Consider the following 17437-nt stretch of genomic DNA (forward strand, 5'->3'; position numbering starts at 1 on the left):
ACAGTGTATACTGGTATACTCCCTATACTCTGTATACTCTGTATACTGTGTATACCGTGTGTACTGTGTATACTGTGTATACTGTATATACTGTGTGTACTGTGTATACTCCCTATACTTTGTATACTCTGTATACTGTGTATACAGTGTATACTGTGTATACTCCCTATACTCTGTATACTGTGTATACAGTGTATACTCTGTATACTCCCTATACTGTGTATACTCTGTATACTCCCTATACTCTGTATACTGTGTATACTCCCTGTACTCTGTATACTGTGTATACTATGTATACAGTGTATACTGTGTATACTGTGTAGACTTCCTATACTCTGTATACTCTGTGTACTGTGTATACTGTGTATACAGTGTATACTATGTATACAGTGTATACTGTGTATACTCCCTATACTCTGTATTCTCTGTATACTGTGTATACCGTGTGTACTGTGTATACTGTATATACTGTGTGTACTGTATATACTGTGTGTACTGTGTATACTGTGTATACTCCCTATACTTTGTATACTCTGTATACTGTGTATACAGTGTATACTGTGTATACTCCCTATACTCTGTATACTGTGTATACAGTGTATACTGTGTATACTCCCTATACTCTGTATACTGTGTAAACTGTGTATACTGTGTATACAGTGTATACTCTGTATACTGTGTGTACAGTGTATACTGTGTATACTCCCTATACAGTGTATACAGTGTATACAGTGTATACTGTGTATACTCCCTATACTGTGTATACAGTGTATACTGTGTATACTCCCTAAACTGTGTATACTGTGTATACAGTGTGTACTGTGTATACTCCCTATACTGTGTATACAGTGTGTACTGTGTATACTCCCTATACTGTGTATACTGTGTATACAGTGTATACTGTGTATACTCCCTATACTCTGTATACAGTGTATACTCTGTATACTGTGTATACTCCCTATACTGTGTATACTGTGTATACAGTGTATACTCTGTATACTGTGTGTACAGTGTATACTGTGTATACTCCCTATACTCTGTATACAGTGTATACTCTGTATACTGTGTATACAGTGTATACTGTGTATACTCCCTATACTGTGTATACAGTGTATACTGTGTATACTCCCTAAACTGTGTATACTGTGTATACAGTGTGTACTGTGTATACTCCCTATACTGTGTATACTGTGTATACAGTGTATACAGTGTATACAGTGTATACTCCCTATACTGTGTATAGAGTGTATACTGTGTATACTGTATATACTGTGTGTACTGTGTATACAGTGTATGATTAGCAGTGGCTAAATGTGCTAAAAAATACATGAACGCTGGTTTGTTCTTTCAAACAGCAACTCGTGACACATCTAAACTGTTTGAAGACAGAAGTGATAGAAGTGCTTTGTCTTTTATGTTGCTTCTCTCTAACACACACACACACACACACACACACACACACCAGAGAAGTCAGCTGTTTTTTTTATTCTCAGTGTGTGAGCTCCATCTAGTGGACGTTAGTGTGTTTCCAAGAAGAACAGGTTCTGTCTCCTGAGGTTAACACAGACCTTGTCGTAGGCAGAGCAGCTGGTTGGCTGCTGGCTGTAGGGTTTGTGGTTGGATTACTGGCCCCTCATGTTCTCATATGATCCAGTATGGCTGAAGGATCGTAGTGAAGAGGAGAGGCTTCACCTTCGTCCATGGTGCTGTTTTATTATGAGACTGAATGACGTCACCAGTCCTGATCCAGATGATCATTACTCATCTTCATCGCTTTTCATGTTAATGAAGGATAAAGTCCAGCCAATCAGGTGTGAATATCAACAGAGAGAAGCAGTCAGATCTGAGTTTATTTCCAGGAGGTGTGAACGAGGAGTTAGTGAGTTTTATAGTGGGCTTTCATATCTCTGTCTCTTGATGTGGTTTTATGTTTGTAGGTCTGAAAGTCAAGTTGTTAATTTTACTATGAGTGTTGCTGCAGTTTGGACCTCTGAAGGAGTGTACAAGATGAACTGCACTCACGGGTGGTTTAACATGTATACATGTAGAGAGAGACATGATTCCATGTTTTAATGTACGTGGGTGCATGGAAACGACTGCAGGGGTTGATGCTCATGAACTGCAGCAGAGACAAAGACGTGGACAGAAGCAGCACTTTAATGGCTTCACACACAGTTATTATGTAGAAACAAAAGCACGTATGAAGGCAGGGGGCCGTCAGACCATCCCGTTTCATTGCATCACCAGTACACAGAAACAAAAGTTTAATATCGAGTGTAAACATCAGCGTTAACTGTTAACGTCTATACGGAGAGGCTGTAGTGCAAAGCGCTGTCAGATTATACGACTACACAAACTGTCAAGTGGTTTGTAGGCACAATTCTTCATTTGCAGCATATTTGTTTGCATTTGATTGACAGAACATCCTCATGCTGCTCACCTGTCCAAAAGTAAACCTCCGAACCTCATTTCACATAACACCCGGCTGACAGACACTCACCTGTAGTCACACATTACAGCGAGGAGACCTCTGAGCTGAGTGAAACCAGCATTTAGAGCTAATGAACAGAAAACACAGAGGAGAAGTGGGCTGAGTCTGTCAGTTCACCTGTAGACAGGTATCACAGTGTCACAACAGGAAGGAGGTATCCTTCAGTCTGAGTCTCCTTCATGTTCTCTTACACCACGTCAGACGATTCTCAGCTTGAGAACAAAAGAACATTAAAGTGTACAAGAAGCCCGTGAACTTTATGTTCACTACAAATCCCAAGATGCATTTCAGTAAGAACCGTCCAATCACAGGGCTTCAAATTCTGTGTGTTCTGCAAACAATTTTTTCATCACAAACCTGAAGAAAAAATTAAATCAGTTCACTGATTCTGGGTCAGTTTTGGGTGAACTTCGTAACCATAGCAACGGCAGTTGAAAATCTTTGACTGTAGTATTTTTTTTTAAACTGACTCAAACTTTGTGACCTTCAGTCTGAATGATTTCTACTTTGTTTCTGAGAAATTGTGATTTTTTTCAGGCAGTTTGGTGGATGACTCTAAATACTACAATACCCATGAGCCTCAGCGGCCGTCACTATGGAGAAACTATTTAGAATGATTTCATCCAAAACTGACCCGGAATCTTAAAGTGAACTGATTTAAAATCTGTTTGCTCACCGGTGTGATCTTTAACCAGCAGGTGGGGCTGTGGGGCCGGTTGGTTGTTGGTGAAATGCACTCTGGGAGTTGTCGTTGGCTTTAGCTTGTACGTCCACAGGCTTCATGTTCTTTGGCTTCAGAGATTTTCTGACAGTCGTTCATCTTCAAGCAGAACCGTTTCTACGGGATCAGATTAGAGTCAGTAAGATTCTGACTTTGGGAACTGGTGGTCCTGGTCTTTCTGTGGTCGGATCAGCTGTGGTGGTCCTGGTCCCAGCTGGGTTCAGATACAACAGTTCTATCATGATAACAGCTGATTTAAAGACGCCCTGCTGGTTTTGTCTGACAGCAGAGTGTTAGGGTCTTTAATCTGAGAAAGGCACATCATCTTTTTTAATGCTGGAAAAATGAGCTTCTGTCTAGGTTTACTTTTGGACACTTTCCCTCTGATCCCTCTTCCTCTCGTCTTCCTCCTCCTCCTCCTCCTCCTCACTGGCCCTGACCCTGCCCCGGCAGCGCCCCCAGCAGGCCGTTGGCTGTGGTGAAGAGGTTGATGGGCGACGACCCGTCTGTGATGAGGGTGGACTTCAGCCCCAGAGCCTGGAGCATTTTCACCTGGAGGACAGGAGACAGGTGCTAAGTTTAAAAAATATCAGCCAATCAGAGCCTGGTAATCATGGAAACAGGGATCATATGTCCAGCCAATCAGACAGAGGGACTGATCTGTCATTCAGGAAGTACTGTGTAGTTTGTTTACGTCCTGGCAGCAGAGCAGAGATGCTTATTGGCAGTTAAATGTTTGGGAAAATGCTAATGTTAGCCTGCTAGCTCCTGCTCCTGTTTCCTGTACTGATGTATGTCCCGGGGTGGAGGACGTACTCAGATCCTTTCAGTGAAAGTACTAAAACTTTATTACAAGTAGAGTCCTGAAGGTCGCAGCAGTCGTACCTGCAGCTCCGGTCCGGCTCTGGCGATCTCCTTCAGCGTGTCGCTGCCCAGGCTCGCCATCAGCTGACTGAAGCGCTCGCTCTCGATGTCAGCCAGGCTCTTCTGCTTATCCACCTCCAGACTGTCAATCTGCTTCTTATAGGCCAGCTCCTGCTCACGAGCCTTCGCCAGCCGCTGGAGCTCCGCCTCCTGCACGCACACACACACACACACACACACACACACACACACACACACACACACACACACACGTACTGTACTTAAGTACAATTCCATAGTACTTTACATGAGTACCTCTATGTTCTGCTACCTTCTACATCTGTTTGTTAACTTTAGTTACTTTGCAGATTCAGATTAACACTAAATATTATTATTATCTAATAAATGTATTATTATGAAGTGACCCAGCAGTATCTAACGTCATTGAATGAGCTCCACCTCCACCAGCTGCAACAGTAAAGTGATGAACACATTAATGCATCATTACAATCCTATAATATATATGATTCTGAAACGGTCCATCCTGCACAACAAGTACTTTTACTTCTTTACTTTATGTATATTTTGTTGCTCTTACTGAAGTTTTGGATGCAGGACTTTTATACTGTGGTACTGCTGTGAAGTGAGTTTTATTTTGAAAGGTGGATCAGGAAGTGGGGACGTACCGCCTCGATCCTCTGAGCTTCGGCCTTCAGTTTGGCCTCGTTGACCGCCGCTTCTCCCTGAATACGAGCCGCCTCCGCCCGAGACTGAGCTTCAGCCTTCGCAGCTCCCGTACTCTCCACCGCGGCACTGAAACACACACGCAGACAGTTCATCCACCCTCCTGTCCAGTATCTCCTGCTGGTGCTTCACCAGTTAACCCAGTTACTCCAGTGAACCTGTGGTTACCTGAGCGCCTCCAGCTCCAGCAGCTCCTTCCTGGCTCTCTCAGCCTCCGCCTGGTCAGTGATCCTCTGCCTCTCCAGCTTCCCCCGAGCCTCCTGCTCCAGACGCTCCGCCTCGTGCCTGCACACACACACACGCACGCACGCATGCACACACACACGCACACACAGAGAAAATCAGCTTTTCAGCATCTTTCTATGACACATAAACAACGTTCTGGTTGTAATTAATCAAATCCAGCTGAGCTAAAGGCTAAAGCTAGTTCAGATATATGCAGGCTGAAAGGACATTTTGACCACATATGACGTGTTTTGTGTCTGTGGGGCAGAACAGATGAGAAAAGAAGTAGAATTTGATCCTCTGTGTGCGGGCGTGCGTGCGTGCGTGCGTGCGTGCGTGCGCAGACCGTGCGGCGGCCTCCTGGGAGTTGGTGGTGATCTCGATGGCCAGCTGGACGCTCTTCTGCAGGGCGTCTCGTGTCCTCTGGTCCACGGGCTCCACAGACTGGATGTCCACGCTGCTGATCACCAGGTTGTTCTGGTTGAAGCGAAGGCTCGGACGGACCGCCAGCTTCTCGTCGAAGCCAAACACGGCAGAGCAGATGATCCGGTTCGAGTTCTAGGAACAAAGAAGATGTTGTTGAGGATGATGAGGATGGTGATGATTGATGACCAGATGATGATGATGAAGAGCTTTTCCTTAATTTTCTGTCAATCACTGCATTTTTCAGCTTTAGTGACGATTTTTACACACAAAACATGAAAAGTTTATAAAATACGATGTTTTGTTACAATTAAAATCCCCAACAGTTTCTACCAATATGGATGAAATAATGAATCAATTAATCAATTAGTCGAGAACAGAAGAACAGTAGAACAGAAGAACAGGAAAACAGGAGAACGGGAGAACAATCACAGGGATGTTTTACTGCATTCAGTACTTTTACTGTAATACTTCAAATACATTTACATACTTTCACTGAAGTAACATTTTCACTGCAGGATTTTTACTTGTATCAGAGTACTTGTACAGTGTGTATTAGTATCTGAGTCCTTCCTCCTTCACTGGTTAAAACAAACACGCTGCTTTGACGATATAAAACGGACTGATGGTGCAGACGAACCTTGTGGAAATCATCGAACTGCACGGAGGCAACGGCTCCTCGGACCCGCGAGGCGATGGCTTTACAGGCATCGCCCACGAAGTCGGGGACTGAGAACAGAGCGGCTGCCTCATCGGCGTCGGACGGAGATTTGATATCAAAGTGCCTGAAGAGAAACAAACAGGAGGAGAAGAGGGACGTTCAGACGTGTTTGTGGTGCTGCTGGACTATATGAAAGGTGTTTCTATTATTCTGTTCACCCCCTTTTATCACTGAGGACAGGTAAACAAAAACACCTGTCTGTATCATCCTATGAAGTTCAACAGCAGCTCAAACTACACCTGGCAACACTTCTCTGGAACAGTTTCAGCATAAACTGAAGGAGGAGGATTTAATACAGGACTGATGGATCAGACAGACTTAGTTTTACCTCAGTGTACCTAATAAACTGGCAACTGATTTAATGCATCCAGCAATAGTTTTAACCCAGTTTGAATCATACGGACCCGTGTCCCCTAGTTTACAGTGAGCTTCTAGTCCCCTTTAGCTTAGAGTTAGCATCTAGTCCCCTTTAGCTTAGAGTTAGCATCTAGTCCCCTTTAGCTTAGAGTTAGCATCTAGTCCCCTTTAGCTTAGAGTTAGCATCTAGTCTCCCGTACCATAGTTAGCTCCTTGTGTTCCTTAAGGTGAGCTTCTGGCTCCCTTCTTCATAGTGTTAGCGTATCTTAGAGCTAACTTCTATTCCACGATAGTTTAGTGAGCTTCTGATTCCCCTCAGCCGAGCGTTGGCCTCCGCTTCCCTTTAGCCTCAACAATGTTTAGTTTTTTCGTTTCTGTCTTGGTGGATCATGTTGCTGACAGAGATAACTGCAGGTTACACATCAGACCAAACCATGTCAGGACTGCCGGCTTGTTTTTTCAGGTTTTCTGCACATGTGGCTGTTTCTGAGTCTTAAAGGATAACTTTCGTTTTTTACAACCTGGACTTTATTTGTAGCATTAAATACGACAGGTCGGCTACGAATACACAATAACGAACCACAGCTGTGCCAAACTACAGCTAAACTAGCCGACCGCCGGCTCAGAGGGGAATAGCACCAGCATATCAGAACAAAATATTGGAATATGAATGCGCCGCCTGAGCTCTTATCTCTGATGTGTTTCCTCAGCCGAGCCTTTATGTGTGCTGGGCGGAGCCTAACCCGGCTGTCGTGCGACGGTTTCAGTTACCAGTTGTAGGACAGCTGCAGCTGCAGCCGGGCGTGGTCGGCCGTCTCGATGGTGATGATGTCGGTGAAGAAGTCAGGCCCCAGCAGGAGGCAGATGGCCTTGATGACGTTGGCCCTCTTTGGTTTGTCTCCGGACAGCGACAGCACGGTGAACTGCTCATCAGGTCCCAACATGACCCTCTCTGGTCCAAAGAGCACCCTGAAGACAAGACCACAACCCCATCATCAGTCTGTTTATCAAACCTCCACCTGCCTCGATCAGGACTGGAAACCGGAGTCACACCTGGCCTTCTTCTCTCTGTAGTCGTAGACCTGGATGGCAGCATTGTGGGGGACCCTGTAGGAGACCACCTTGGTCCTGTCCCTCACGATGACCTCTCCGGTTCTGGTCCGGTCCGAACGGTTGGCCAGCGGGTCCAAAGGAGAAGCCAGCAGGGCCTCGACGTTGGCTGGAAGCACCTTCTGCCACAACTCTTCATCCTGAGTCAGCATGTAGGTGTGACCGATCACTGCTCGCACCTGAGAGGCACAAAGACACGCCGACGGCGAGATGAACGCTGAGTCAGCACTTTGTTTTATTGTGAAACTGCGAGTCGATTTAGTCCAAAAAGCTCGAGCCTGAGGATCAAGAGCCGTTGATAACATTGTTAATTGTTAATCTTTGGCTCCGATGATTGGACCAGGACTGTTTCAGCCTATCAGCGATCAGCGATCAACTGAACGTTTACTTCTGGAAACACAGGTTCCCAAAACGGCTCCCCCTACTGGCCATTCTTCATCCAGCTAACCCTTTAACAACAATAGTGCGGCAAAAAATACAGCAATACATTTTTTTTAATCACCACACTGGACTGAAATCAAACTAATGGCCTCTTGGACAGCTTCGGAAGTGAATTTGGTTTTCATGGTCTAAAACCTACAAAAACCTGGGACGTGGTCCTTTAAAGAGATCACCTGAGGCCCCTGACTCCCACCTTTCCAGTTTTGATGTCTCTGACATAGATGCCCTCGTTCTCGTCCAATGGGATGGCCTGTCGTCTGAGCACCACCTCCACAGTGGTCGGGGGGACGTACTCAATGGGACCCCGCAGCATCCAGCGGTCTCCGGGGCGACGGAGAACGCCGCTCCTCCGCGAACGCTTCGCCCTCTCCTGCATCAACTCCTCCTCCATCGCCTCTTCTTCCTCCTCCTCACGCTGACAGAGAGAACGGGAGAGAGAGAGGTGGAGGAGGGAGAGAAGGGTTAACGTGGCGATGCACTGGAGCGGTGGAGGAGGGGGAGAAGGTGGAGGAAGATGAAGAGGAGGAGAGGGGAGCGGAGAGGGGCACTGAGAGTAAAACGAAACCCAAAGAATGTTTCAAACAAAAGAGGACGACAAGGAGGAAAACATAAAGAGTGGAGGGAGTGATGAAGAAGGGACGGGGTTTGAATGATAGGAAAGAAGGGAGAGAAGAAGAAGAAGGAGAAGAAGAAGAACAGAGGCGGGGTATAATGGGTTAGCCAGGTTAGAAGGGGAAGATGGTGCAGTGAAGGACAGAATAACCTCATTCTGAAGGTGTTTTCACTCTGAAACAGGTGGATATCAAACATGTGATGAAATAAAGACCGCCTCCATCATGACACGCTGATATTAACCGTCAGCGAAGAAGAACAGAAGCGGCTTCAACATCAACCCCTCTTTGATAAACAGCTTCACGGTGCTGCCATCATTCACTGGGGAACACCGATTAACGGTCTGGAACGAGTTTTAGTTGGTTGTAGTTTTGGTTTCTTATAAACATTAAAAGCTGAATCTGAATGTATTCTAAAGGATTTAGATGTAATGAAATACAAACCTGAAGCAGTCACACTGAGTCCCTGCCCGTCCTGTACAATCAGGGTTAAAGAGCAGGTGAAGCTCAGGTGGGAGGTGCGGTTCAAGCTGCACAGGACTTTAAACTTTCAACCAGAGCGGTCGGGGACACGCCTCGCTCAGCCCAACACACCTCTGCTCGAGGAAGACTTTTTTTGTGTAATCACTTTTCTGGGATCAACCGGTTGCACAAGATCTGCTTTACAAACCGCCAGAGTACGAATAGAGTCCGCCTGAGCAGGCACAAAGTTATTCCAGCTCCTCCCCTCACCCCAAGAACTCCTCACGGTGACAGAAGAGCCACGAGTCACACTAAAAAAGACCAGATCAACCAAATGTACACAGAAAAAGGTCTGATGTGTCTGATCGAGCTGATTTCAGGCTCCATCTCCATAGAGCCAATCACATCACTGGTCTCATCGCCCTGAATGAGCTGGGCCAATCACAGCGAAGTATGACAGCTCAACAAATGAAAGTATTGTTGTCTGGACGACGCAGAGCGGCCCGATGTGACCGCACAGCACCAAATGAGCTGTTAATGGGTTAACCAGCACAGATGTGGCTCTCCTGTCCTGAATAATCACGTCGCATTCAGGAGCTAAACATGAAAATAATGCTGCTCAAAGAAAGCTGGAAGGAGGCTGTAATGCACACGGTGAACGGGCAGCAGAACAACAAGTTCTACCTGATCAGCCTGAGGTGTGTACAGGTGTGTGTGGTTGTTGTGTGGCAGCGGAGTGTCGTCTGCGTATGGCTTTAGAAGGCAAATGAACTGTGTGTGTGCAGGGACTTAATGAACGTGGACACAACTAATGTTTAATAATGCTGACAGAAACACATCTACTGGTTGAAGAGGGTTAAAATAGTTTTTCAGTATTATTACAGCGCCAGCGGAGGAAAGTAACTAATTACATCTACTCAAGTACTGTGCTTCGGTACAGTTCTGACTTCCTCTGCAGCTCTGCTGGTTTCCGGCTGGCTGCTCTGGTTTCTCACCTCCTCTGTGTCATTGAAGGCCTCCACAGCTCTCAGCACCAGACCTTCATCCTCCGACAGCACGTACACATCCTGGATGCCCTGTTCAAGGTGCTCACCTGGCTGCAGGAAAAATGAACGCTCACCCTGTCAGAGAGAAAGAGGAGTAAGACAGGTACAAAGAACTGAAAAATTCAATGGAAAAACTCGACAAGAACACAAAATATGATATCAAGAAAGAAAAAAACTACTTTAAATGGTTGAAACTAGCTACTACTAGCTAACTACTACAGTAAAACAGAAATGAGACTGAGACGGTGGAGCTGTCAGTCAGGGGTGCAGGTGGAGGACGGACCGATCTCCTCACCTTCACCACCCTCTTCTTTCCCAGCTGAGGTTTCCCATCAGGCCCCACCGGGTCAAGGATCACACAGTACTGCCTGCTGCTCAGAGTGGTCACATCCACCACCCCCACCACCTCCTCCGCCACAGAGGGGATGTGCGCCTCCCTGTCGGCCATAGTGACGAGCCACTCCTCCCCGGTGCGACGGTCCCGCCCGCCGGTGTCTTTAAAGGCTCGCACGGCGCGAACATGAAGCGCTTTCTGAGGAGACGGAAAGAGAAGTTTCACAGTTTCATCACATCCGGACTGTCACGGCCCCACCGTTTCCAGGTGAAAGATGCTCTACCTGAGATTTAGTCCAATTCAGGATCTGATGAATCCTGATTCTTCATGATTCTCACAGTATGCAGGTCTCAACCAGAAACATTCCACCTTAAAAGCTGCTGCTAGCTGCTGGTAGCCGGCCAGAAACATTCCACCGTAAAAGCTGCTGCTAGCTGCCGGTAGCCTTTGAGCATCAATGAATCATCCTTCCATTCATCATTCACTCGTCTGACGGTTTCTGTGATGCTTTTGTAAAGAAATGTTACACAGCAGCCTGTTAAAGCTGCTGCTGCATCAGCAGCGTCTGCAGGACCTCACAGCTAGCTTAGCTTAGCCGACTTTTCATAGCCTGTTAGCTCTGCAGCTTCTCCTCCGAATGGATGTTTGGAAGCCGGTGAAATCATTCCAAACTCAAACTACCTCATAAAGTCAGTCTGACGTTTGATCACAAGCTCATTATGGTTGACACGTATGTAAAGTGGTCACCGTGGCAACAGCGGTCATGTGACCGAGCCACAGTTTAGCTGCGTCATTGCTGAAACGGTCACCTTGTCAGTGAGGATGAAAGCGTTCACAATGTCGATGACTTCTTCATGAGCACCTGGAAGGTACGCTCCCACCTTACTGACCAGCCACTCCTCACCTGAAACACACACACACACACACACACACACACACACACACACACACGTTAAAGATGTTGTATTTCCTGAATGAGATTTCATGCTTTGCACATGATTTCCTAAATAAGCTTCTTATTATTACTGTTATTAACATTATCAATATTATTATTATTATTATTATTATTGTTATTATTATTATTATTAGAGTGTGTCTGTGGTTGTGTCAGTGTGTGTGTGTGTGTGTGTGTGTGTGTGTGTGCGTGTTACCTGTCACCCTGCGGACTCCTCCTCGGTCCACTCCTTCCTTGCGAGCTCTCAGTCTGATGGCCTGGTTCTCTCTGATCACGGTGGCCTTGATGGTCTCCAGCACCGCCACCTCCTTCCTGGGGATGTACGTCCCTGCGGCACACACACATTTCACGAGTCTGACACACGTTCAGGCTTCAGTATGAAGCCGCCTGCAGCTTCGCTCTGAGCTCCTGAAGAGCCGCTGGGTCTGGAGAGTCGCAGCAGGTTCAGGTTCAGGCTCAGTTCAGAACCTCCACCGTTGTTCTCACACAGATCGCTCGTGTTCGTGAAAACGCACCTGGTCCTTCGAACAGCCACTCGTCTCCAGCGACCCTCTTCTCTCCTCCCTGCTCCTCGAAGTCCAGCAGAGCCTGAAGACGGAGCGCCGTGTCCGGATACACGATCTGCAGCGGGGTCACATCCTGACGAACAAACACGCATGTTAGCAGGAGGACGCTCTCTGCTCGCATTAAACATGTTAAAATACAACCCGTGGACCACGAGGACCACACTCAAAGAGGGACAGGTCCTCCTCCTCTAACACTCGTTTTGATTTATAGGTAAAAACACATAATGATGATTTTATTTCTAATCACCGTTTTTCACTCAGTGTTTCTCTTTGTGAGCCACATCAAAGGCAGACCGGGTTTCTTACAGACCTGCTGGACCTCCTCTCCGGGGTACAGGGGGAACGGGTCCTGGGTCAGACGGATCTCCAGATCGGCATGGCGGAGCTTGGCCTGACCTGATTGGTCAAAGAGGACCTGCTTGTCATCATCGCGGGCCACGGGGTTGAGGACCACGCAGTAGTGACGCGGCGGCACCATGATCATACGGACCGGTAAAAAGAGCACTCTGAGGAAGAGGAGGATAAAACCAGGATACAGGTCACATGATCACGACTCTGAATGATGAAGATTTCCTATTCAGGGCTCATGGTTACGTTAAAGGTGAACCTCAGAGTCCATAAAGTGTTCGAGTCACAAACAGCGTCCTGATATCTGCTGTGATGAGGCCGTGTTCGAACACGTGTCATCAACTGTAAAACGACCAAAACGTCTCAGTTTAAAGGAATTCTACAATTATTCTACAACTTTCTAAGAGTGAGACGTTCAGATGGACATTAACCTCATGTCTTGGTGTCATGAAGCAGTTAGCCTAGCATAGCATAAGGACTGGAAGCATAAAGAGCAAGTCTGGCTCTTTTCTAAGTTCAAAAACACACCTGAGAGCTAACTGTTGTTAGCATGAGAATTAATCCCATATTAATGTTAGCACTGTTAGCAAGTTTGGCATTAGTGGTGCTAGCATATTAAGATGCTAACATAAATAGTTAGCATGTTAGCTGAATATGCTTACATTTGTTGGCTTTCTTGCCTGGAACTCTGCTACTTGACAAAACGGATACCAACATCATGGAGAAACAACTAGCTAGCCTGTTAGCCTAACTATGAGCTGGCAGCTAAAACATTTCTGTTTGTGTTTGTTTTAAACAAACCAAATACAGTGAGTTGATTAGCGAGCTTTAGAGATGTTTGTGGGTGTACTTCTGAACTAGAGCCAGGCTAGCCGTTTCCTTCTGCTGCCAGTCTTTATGCTAAGCTAACGCATCCTGACTCCTGCTCTGAACATGCAGACATGAGATTAATCTCCATCTGAGCGTTTCACACTTAAACAGAAAGTGAGTAAGAGTCCTTTAACAGTAACGTCTGCTAACATATCAGCATGTTAACACTTCCTGTAATGTAGCCGCTAACTGCTCGTTCACATGACACCGCCCACATGTTCTGAGACGTTCTCACATCAGTAAACCTGCACTTTGACTGAAGATGCATTAAATCACGTGAAGCCTCCAGGCTGAGAGGGAAACAGTGACCACAGTGAATGCATCCGGCCAAATCAATAATGAAATCAATACTCAGCCACTCAATTTGCTTACAGTGACGTCTTTTAAATACCGCTCGCCAACCAGTCTTCTGCTGGTGCAATAAAACCACTGTGTGAGCAAAGAGTAGATCAATGAGTCCACATCAGGCCTGGATGAAGTCAGCAGGTTTCCACTTTAATCTGCACCTTTTCTTCTCGTGTGTCAATGTGGATGAAAATTAATCACAAGGTTAAAGTCCTGTTAGCGCCCCCTACAGGCTTCTGCTGCACAGAATAACAGTTCAGAGACGTCATCAGTTCTCATGGTTCTCATGGTTCTCATGAAACCAGACTATGAGTCTGCGGCTAGCGGCCGTTAGCGGCTCCATGAGGCTGAAGCCGAACATCAGAGGCGATTTGAACATTTCATTTCTATACCAGACGGACTTTCTGACCTTTCATTGTCCTGACGGATGTAGGTGAGCGGGCCGATCTCCACCCGAGCGATGTTGGTGTTCTGGTCCAGCACATGGATGTAGTGATGGGGCGGGATCCGGATGATTGACGCATCCACCACCCCCTCAAACTCCACCCCGCGGTTTCCTCCCTTCTTAGACATGATCTAAACCAAAGACTGCAGACAGAGACTGAGATTAAAACCTGTGTGTACGTGTGCATGTGTGTGCTTGTGTGTGAGTGTGTGTGCGTGTGTGTTTGTGTGTCTGTGCATGTGTGTCTGTGCATGTGTGTGTGTGCATGTGTGTGTGTGCATGTGTGTGTGTGTGCGTGTGCGTGTGTGCGTGCTGTGTTTTACACAACCAGAAACTAAAAGAGGAGAAAAACCTTAAAAAGGAGGTTTTGCATCATCTGTCCATCAACCAGAGACACAAAGACGTCTGTGAAGACTGTCCGTCTGTCTCTCTGCTGTCAAAAGATAAAACCTTTGAGGCCTCCTCCTGAAGTCCGGCTGACGTGTGTGATCTGGCATCAGTGCTGATACTGGACCTGAAGTAGACCTGGTTTCTTCCAGGTGTCACTGGTCAGCTTTGAATACAGATGTCTTTGTAAGAGTCCACGTCTGTCCTGAGGAGCTGCAGGTCTGCGGTCTCAGGGGCAGATGAGGCTACGCTAACATTATTAGCATGATTGTTTCCGACTCATTTGATCAAATATCCATTAAAGCCGAGATTAAAGTCCTGAGTGAAGCTGGACCGAAGGCTGAAGACATTAAAGAGACTCGTTTCATCTGATCGCTCACCTTTTGCAGACGGAGGAGTTTCTCGTTTGATTTTTATGACATAAAAGACGACGACGGACACCTCAGCTGAGCTTCAGCAGGTCTGAGATCAGTTTCACTGCTCACTGATCCACAGCTTCATGTTCTGGGGTCAGTGTAACAGATCAATACCTGCTATCAGCTTCACTTTGACTTCAGGTATCAGGATCAGGACTCACATCGAGTTTTTTCTCTGCTGCTCGTGTAAACGCAACCAGAGCGAGCACAGGACGACAGCTCTGATGTGAAGGGATGAAGCTCACATGAGCTCGATGAGACTCCACATTCACATGACGGCTGCGAGCCGTGAATGAGTCTGAGGGAGATCTCAGGTGTGAACGCAGACACACCTGAGAGACGCCACACAGAGGACAGAGTCCACCACATGATGAATGGACTTCTGTCCGTCCCACATAACAAACATTCACAGGATCGAGAGTCGCCGACTGAACAGGAGCTGAGAAACAAAAAGAAAACCTGGCTGACGAGAAAGTCACATGACCTGAGGAATGTAACTGAGTAAATTTACTCAGGTACTGTCCTCCCTGAGCCACCACTGCCTGACAGTACACACAATCAATCAATCAATCAATCAACTCATTGACTGAAAGTCCTTCTGTCACGTAAAAACAGCAGCTCAAAGGCTGAAGGTCTGTGGGTCTGGGACTGGTCCAGGTTCTAATGAGGGTTTCAGTTCTGAGTCACATGGAAACATGTGGTGAACCAGCACAGAGACAGAGGATGAGTCACACTCTCTTCCTGCTTCTTCCTCACTGCTGGTTCAAAGCCCAGCACATGCACGCGCGCGCACACACACACACACACACACATACACATACACATACAGACACAGCTGCTCGGACAGGTAACTCAGTTACCGCATGAGCCAACTTCCTGCTTAGAGCCTGAACGGCCTGATAGCTTCTGTAGCTGCAGGAGCGAACCTGACACCAAACTCCCTTTATAATCTTCTGAATTTAACGTCGGCGCGTGAGGCCGGGCTCGCGCCGCAGAACAGCCAGGAAGGCATTTAAGGACAAGAAGCTGCGTCCACCATTCAGCAGTTCCAGACTAGGCCTCATTCCCACTTTATCATCACTCCACTCCACAATGACGCCGTGAAGTCAGGAGAAACCCGCCGACACCCAGAGGACACACACATGTTAGAGCGAGATTTTGTTAAAATGAGTCCTGCTCGGTGGATCAGATTCATGCCGATTTAAAGTTCAGCCCCTGTTCATTCACACCGCATGTCAATATATATTACATCAAGCAGGAACATTTGCTGAGAAGTTATTAAATTTAAAACTTGAAGATTTTAGGGTGTAGTTCTGCTAACGCCTCACCTGGTCCCCGTGCGGCTCAGCAGCAGCTCAGACTGGATCCGGACTCTCTGACGGGACTTAAACTGCTGGAAACTTCCGCAGAAACCAGGACACACATGAAGGCAGCTGGGCTGTGACTGAGTGGGCGTTCACTGCTGTGTTATGATCCCGGAAAAGATCAGGGATCACGTGGTTTACCGACCTCAATCACTGCAGAACTGCGTCACAGTCAGATGGGATCAATCGATGCGAATCAAACAGAGCCAGAGGTTAGAGAACACGTGACACGAAACGTTTATTCACGTTAAATGTAAAGTTTTCCCCCCAATAACGAGCAAGAAGCTCTGCGACGCTCTGACGTGTTGATCCAGAGAACGACGACATCTGCTGGTCACTGCTGGAAACAGCAGCATCACTGTCCAAGCTGAAGACACAGGAGACAAGAGGAGTACTCCTTCACTGCAGTAAAAGTACTAATACACAATGTACAAATACTCCTGCAGTGAAAATGTTACTTCATTGAAAGTATGTAAGTGTACTTCAAGTATTACAGTAAAGGTAGTAAGTGCAGTAAAGCGTCCCTGTGAGTGTTCTCCTGCTCTCATCAGATTACTGTGACTCAGTTGTTCATGTCAAAGCAGGATTTTACTGTTGGAGCTGGTTGAGCTTCATTTGAACTAATGATTCTTTTCATTCTGGATCAATCAGCTGATTATTTCCTCCATTAATTCAGTGTTTGTTTAGTCCAAAGCTCCACATTATTACAAACACATTCAGATCATTCAGAGGAAAAGCAGCAAATCAAACATCAAATGATTTTACAGCTGAAGTCACTCAAACCATCAATAGATGATCAGTCATTTCCTGTCAATATGCTAATTAATGGACTAATTGTTCCAGCTGTTCTTGAATAAACTGTTTGAGTTTAATTTCTAACAAAACATCAGATTTGATAAACTCTTCATATGTTTGTGTGTAAAAATCTCATTTTATAGATCAGTGAGTACCATGACGCTCCAGGGACAGACGCATCACATGGTTTGACACCTAATCTGATGTTTGGTACATAATCTGTTTTTAGCCTGTATTTGTTTTGGTGCTTATTAGCACTGTTAGCAGTCTGCTGAATTAGCTGTTAGCAGCTCGTTAGCAGCTCGTTAGCGGTGTAAACATGGATGAACAGACACTCACGGCGTCACTGTGATACTGAAGAACAGTTACAAAGATGAAGACTTTCAGGGACGTTCT

At 46.3% G+C, this 17437-nt stretch overlaps 1 protein-coding gene across 1 annotated transcript; it reads right to left on the reverse strand.

The window, feature by feature from the left end:
• Positions 1–2139: 2139 nt before the first annotated feature.
• LOC121621142 (major vault protein) lies at positions 2140–16346 on the reverse strand. The gene is made up of 17 exons (XM_041957476.1): positions 16211–16346; positions 14044–14222; positions 12382–12577; positions 12021–12144; positions 11702–11833; positions 11360–11454; positions 10512–10748; positions 10166–10291; positions 8291–8512; positions 7600–7835; positions 7318–7515; positions 6109–6253; positions 5392–5603; positions 4989–5105; positions 4763–4889; positions 4098–4286; positions 2140–3764 (listed from the first exon to the last, which is right to left on the reverse strand). Exons 2-17 carry the CDS (start codon positions 14205–14207, stop codon positions 3639–3641), a joined length of 2646 nt encoding a protein of 881 aa, XP_041813410.1. The 5' UTR covers positions 14208–14222; positions 16211–16346; the 3' UTR covers positions 2140–3638.
• Positions 16347–17437: the final 1091 nt, after the last annotated feature.

The sequence above is a fragment of the Chelmon rostratus genome, chromosome 17 (assembly GCF_017976325.1).
Source record: "Chelmon rostratus isolate fCheRos1 chromosome 17, fCheRos1.pri, whole genome shotgun sequence".
In the NCBI taxonomy this organism is placed as follows: domain Eukaryota; kingdom Metazoa; phylum Chordata; class Actinopteri; order Chaetodontiformes; family Chaetodontidae; genus Chelmon; species Chelmon rostratus.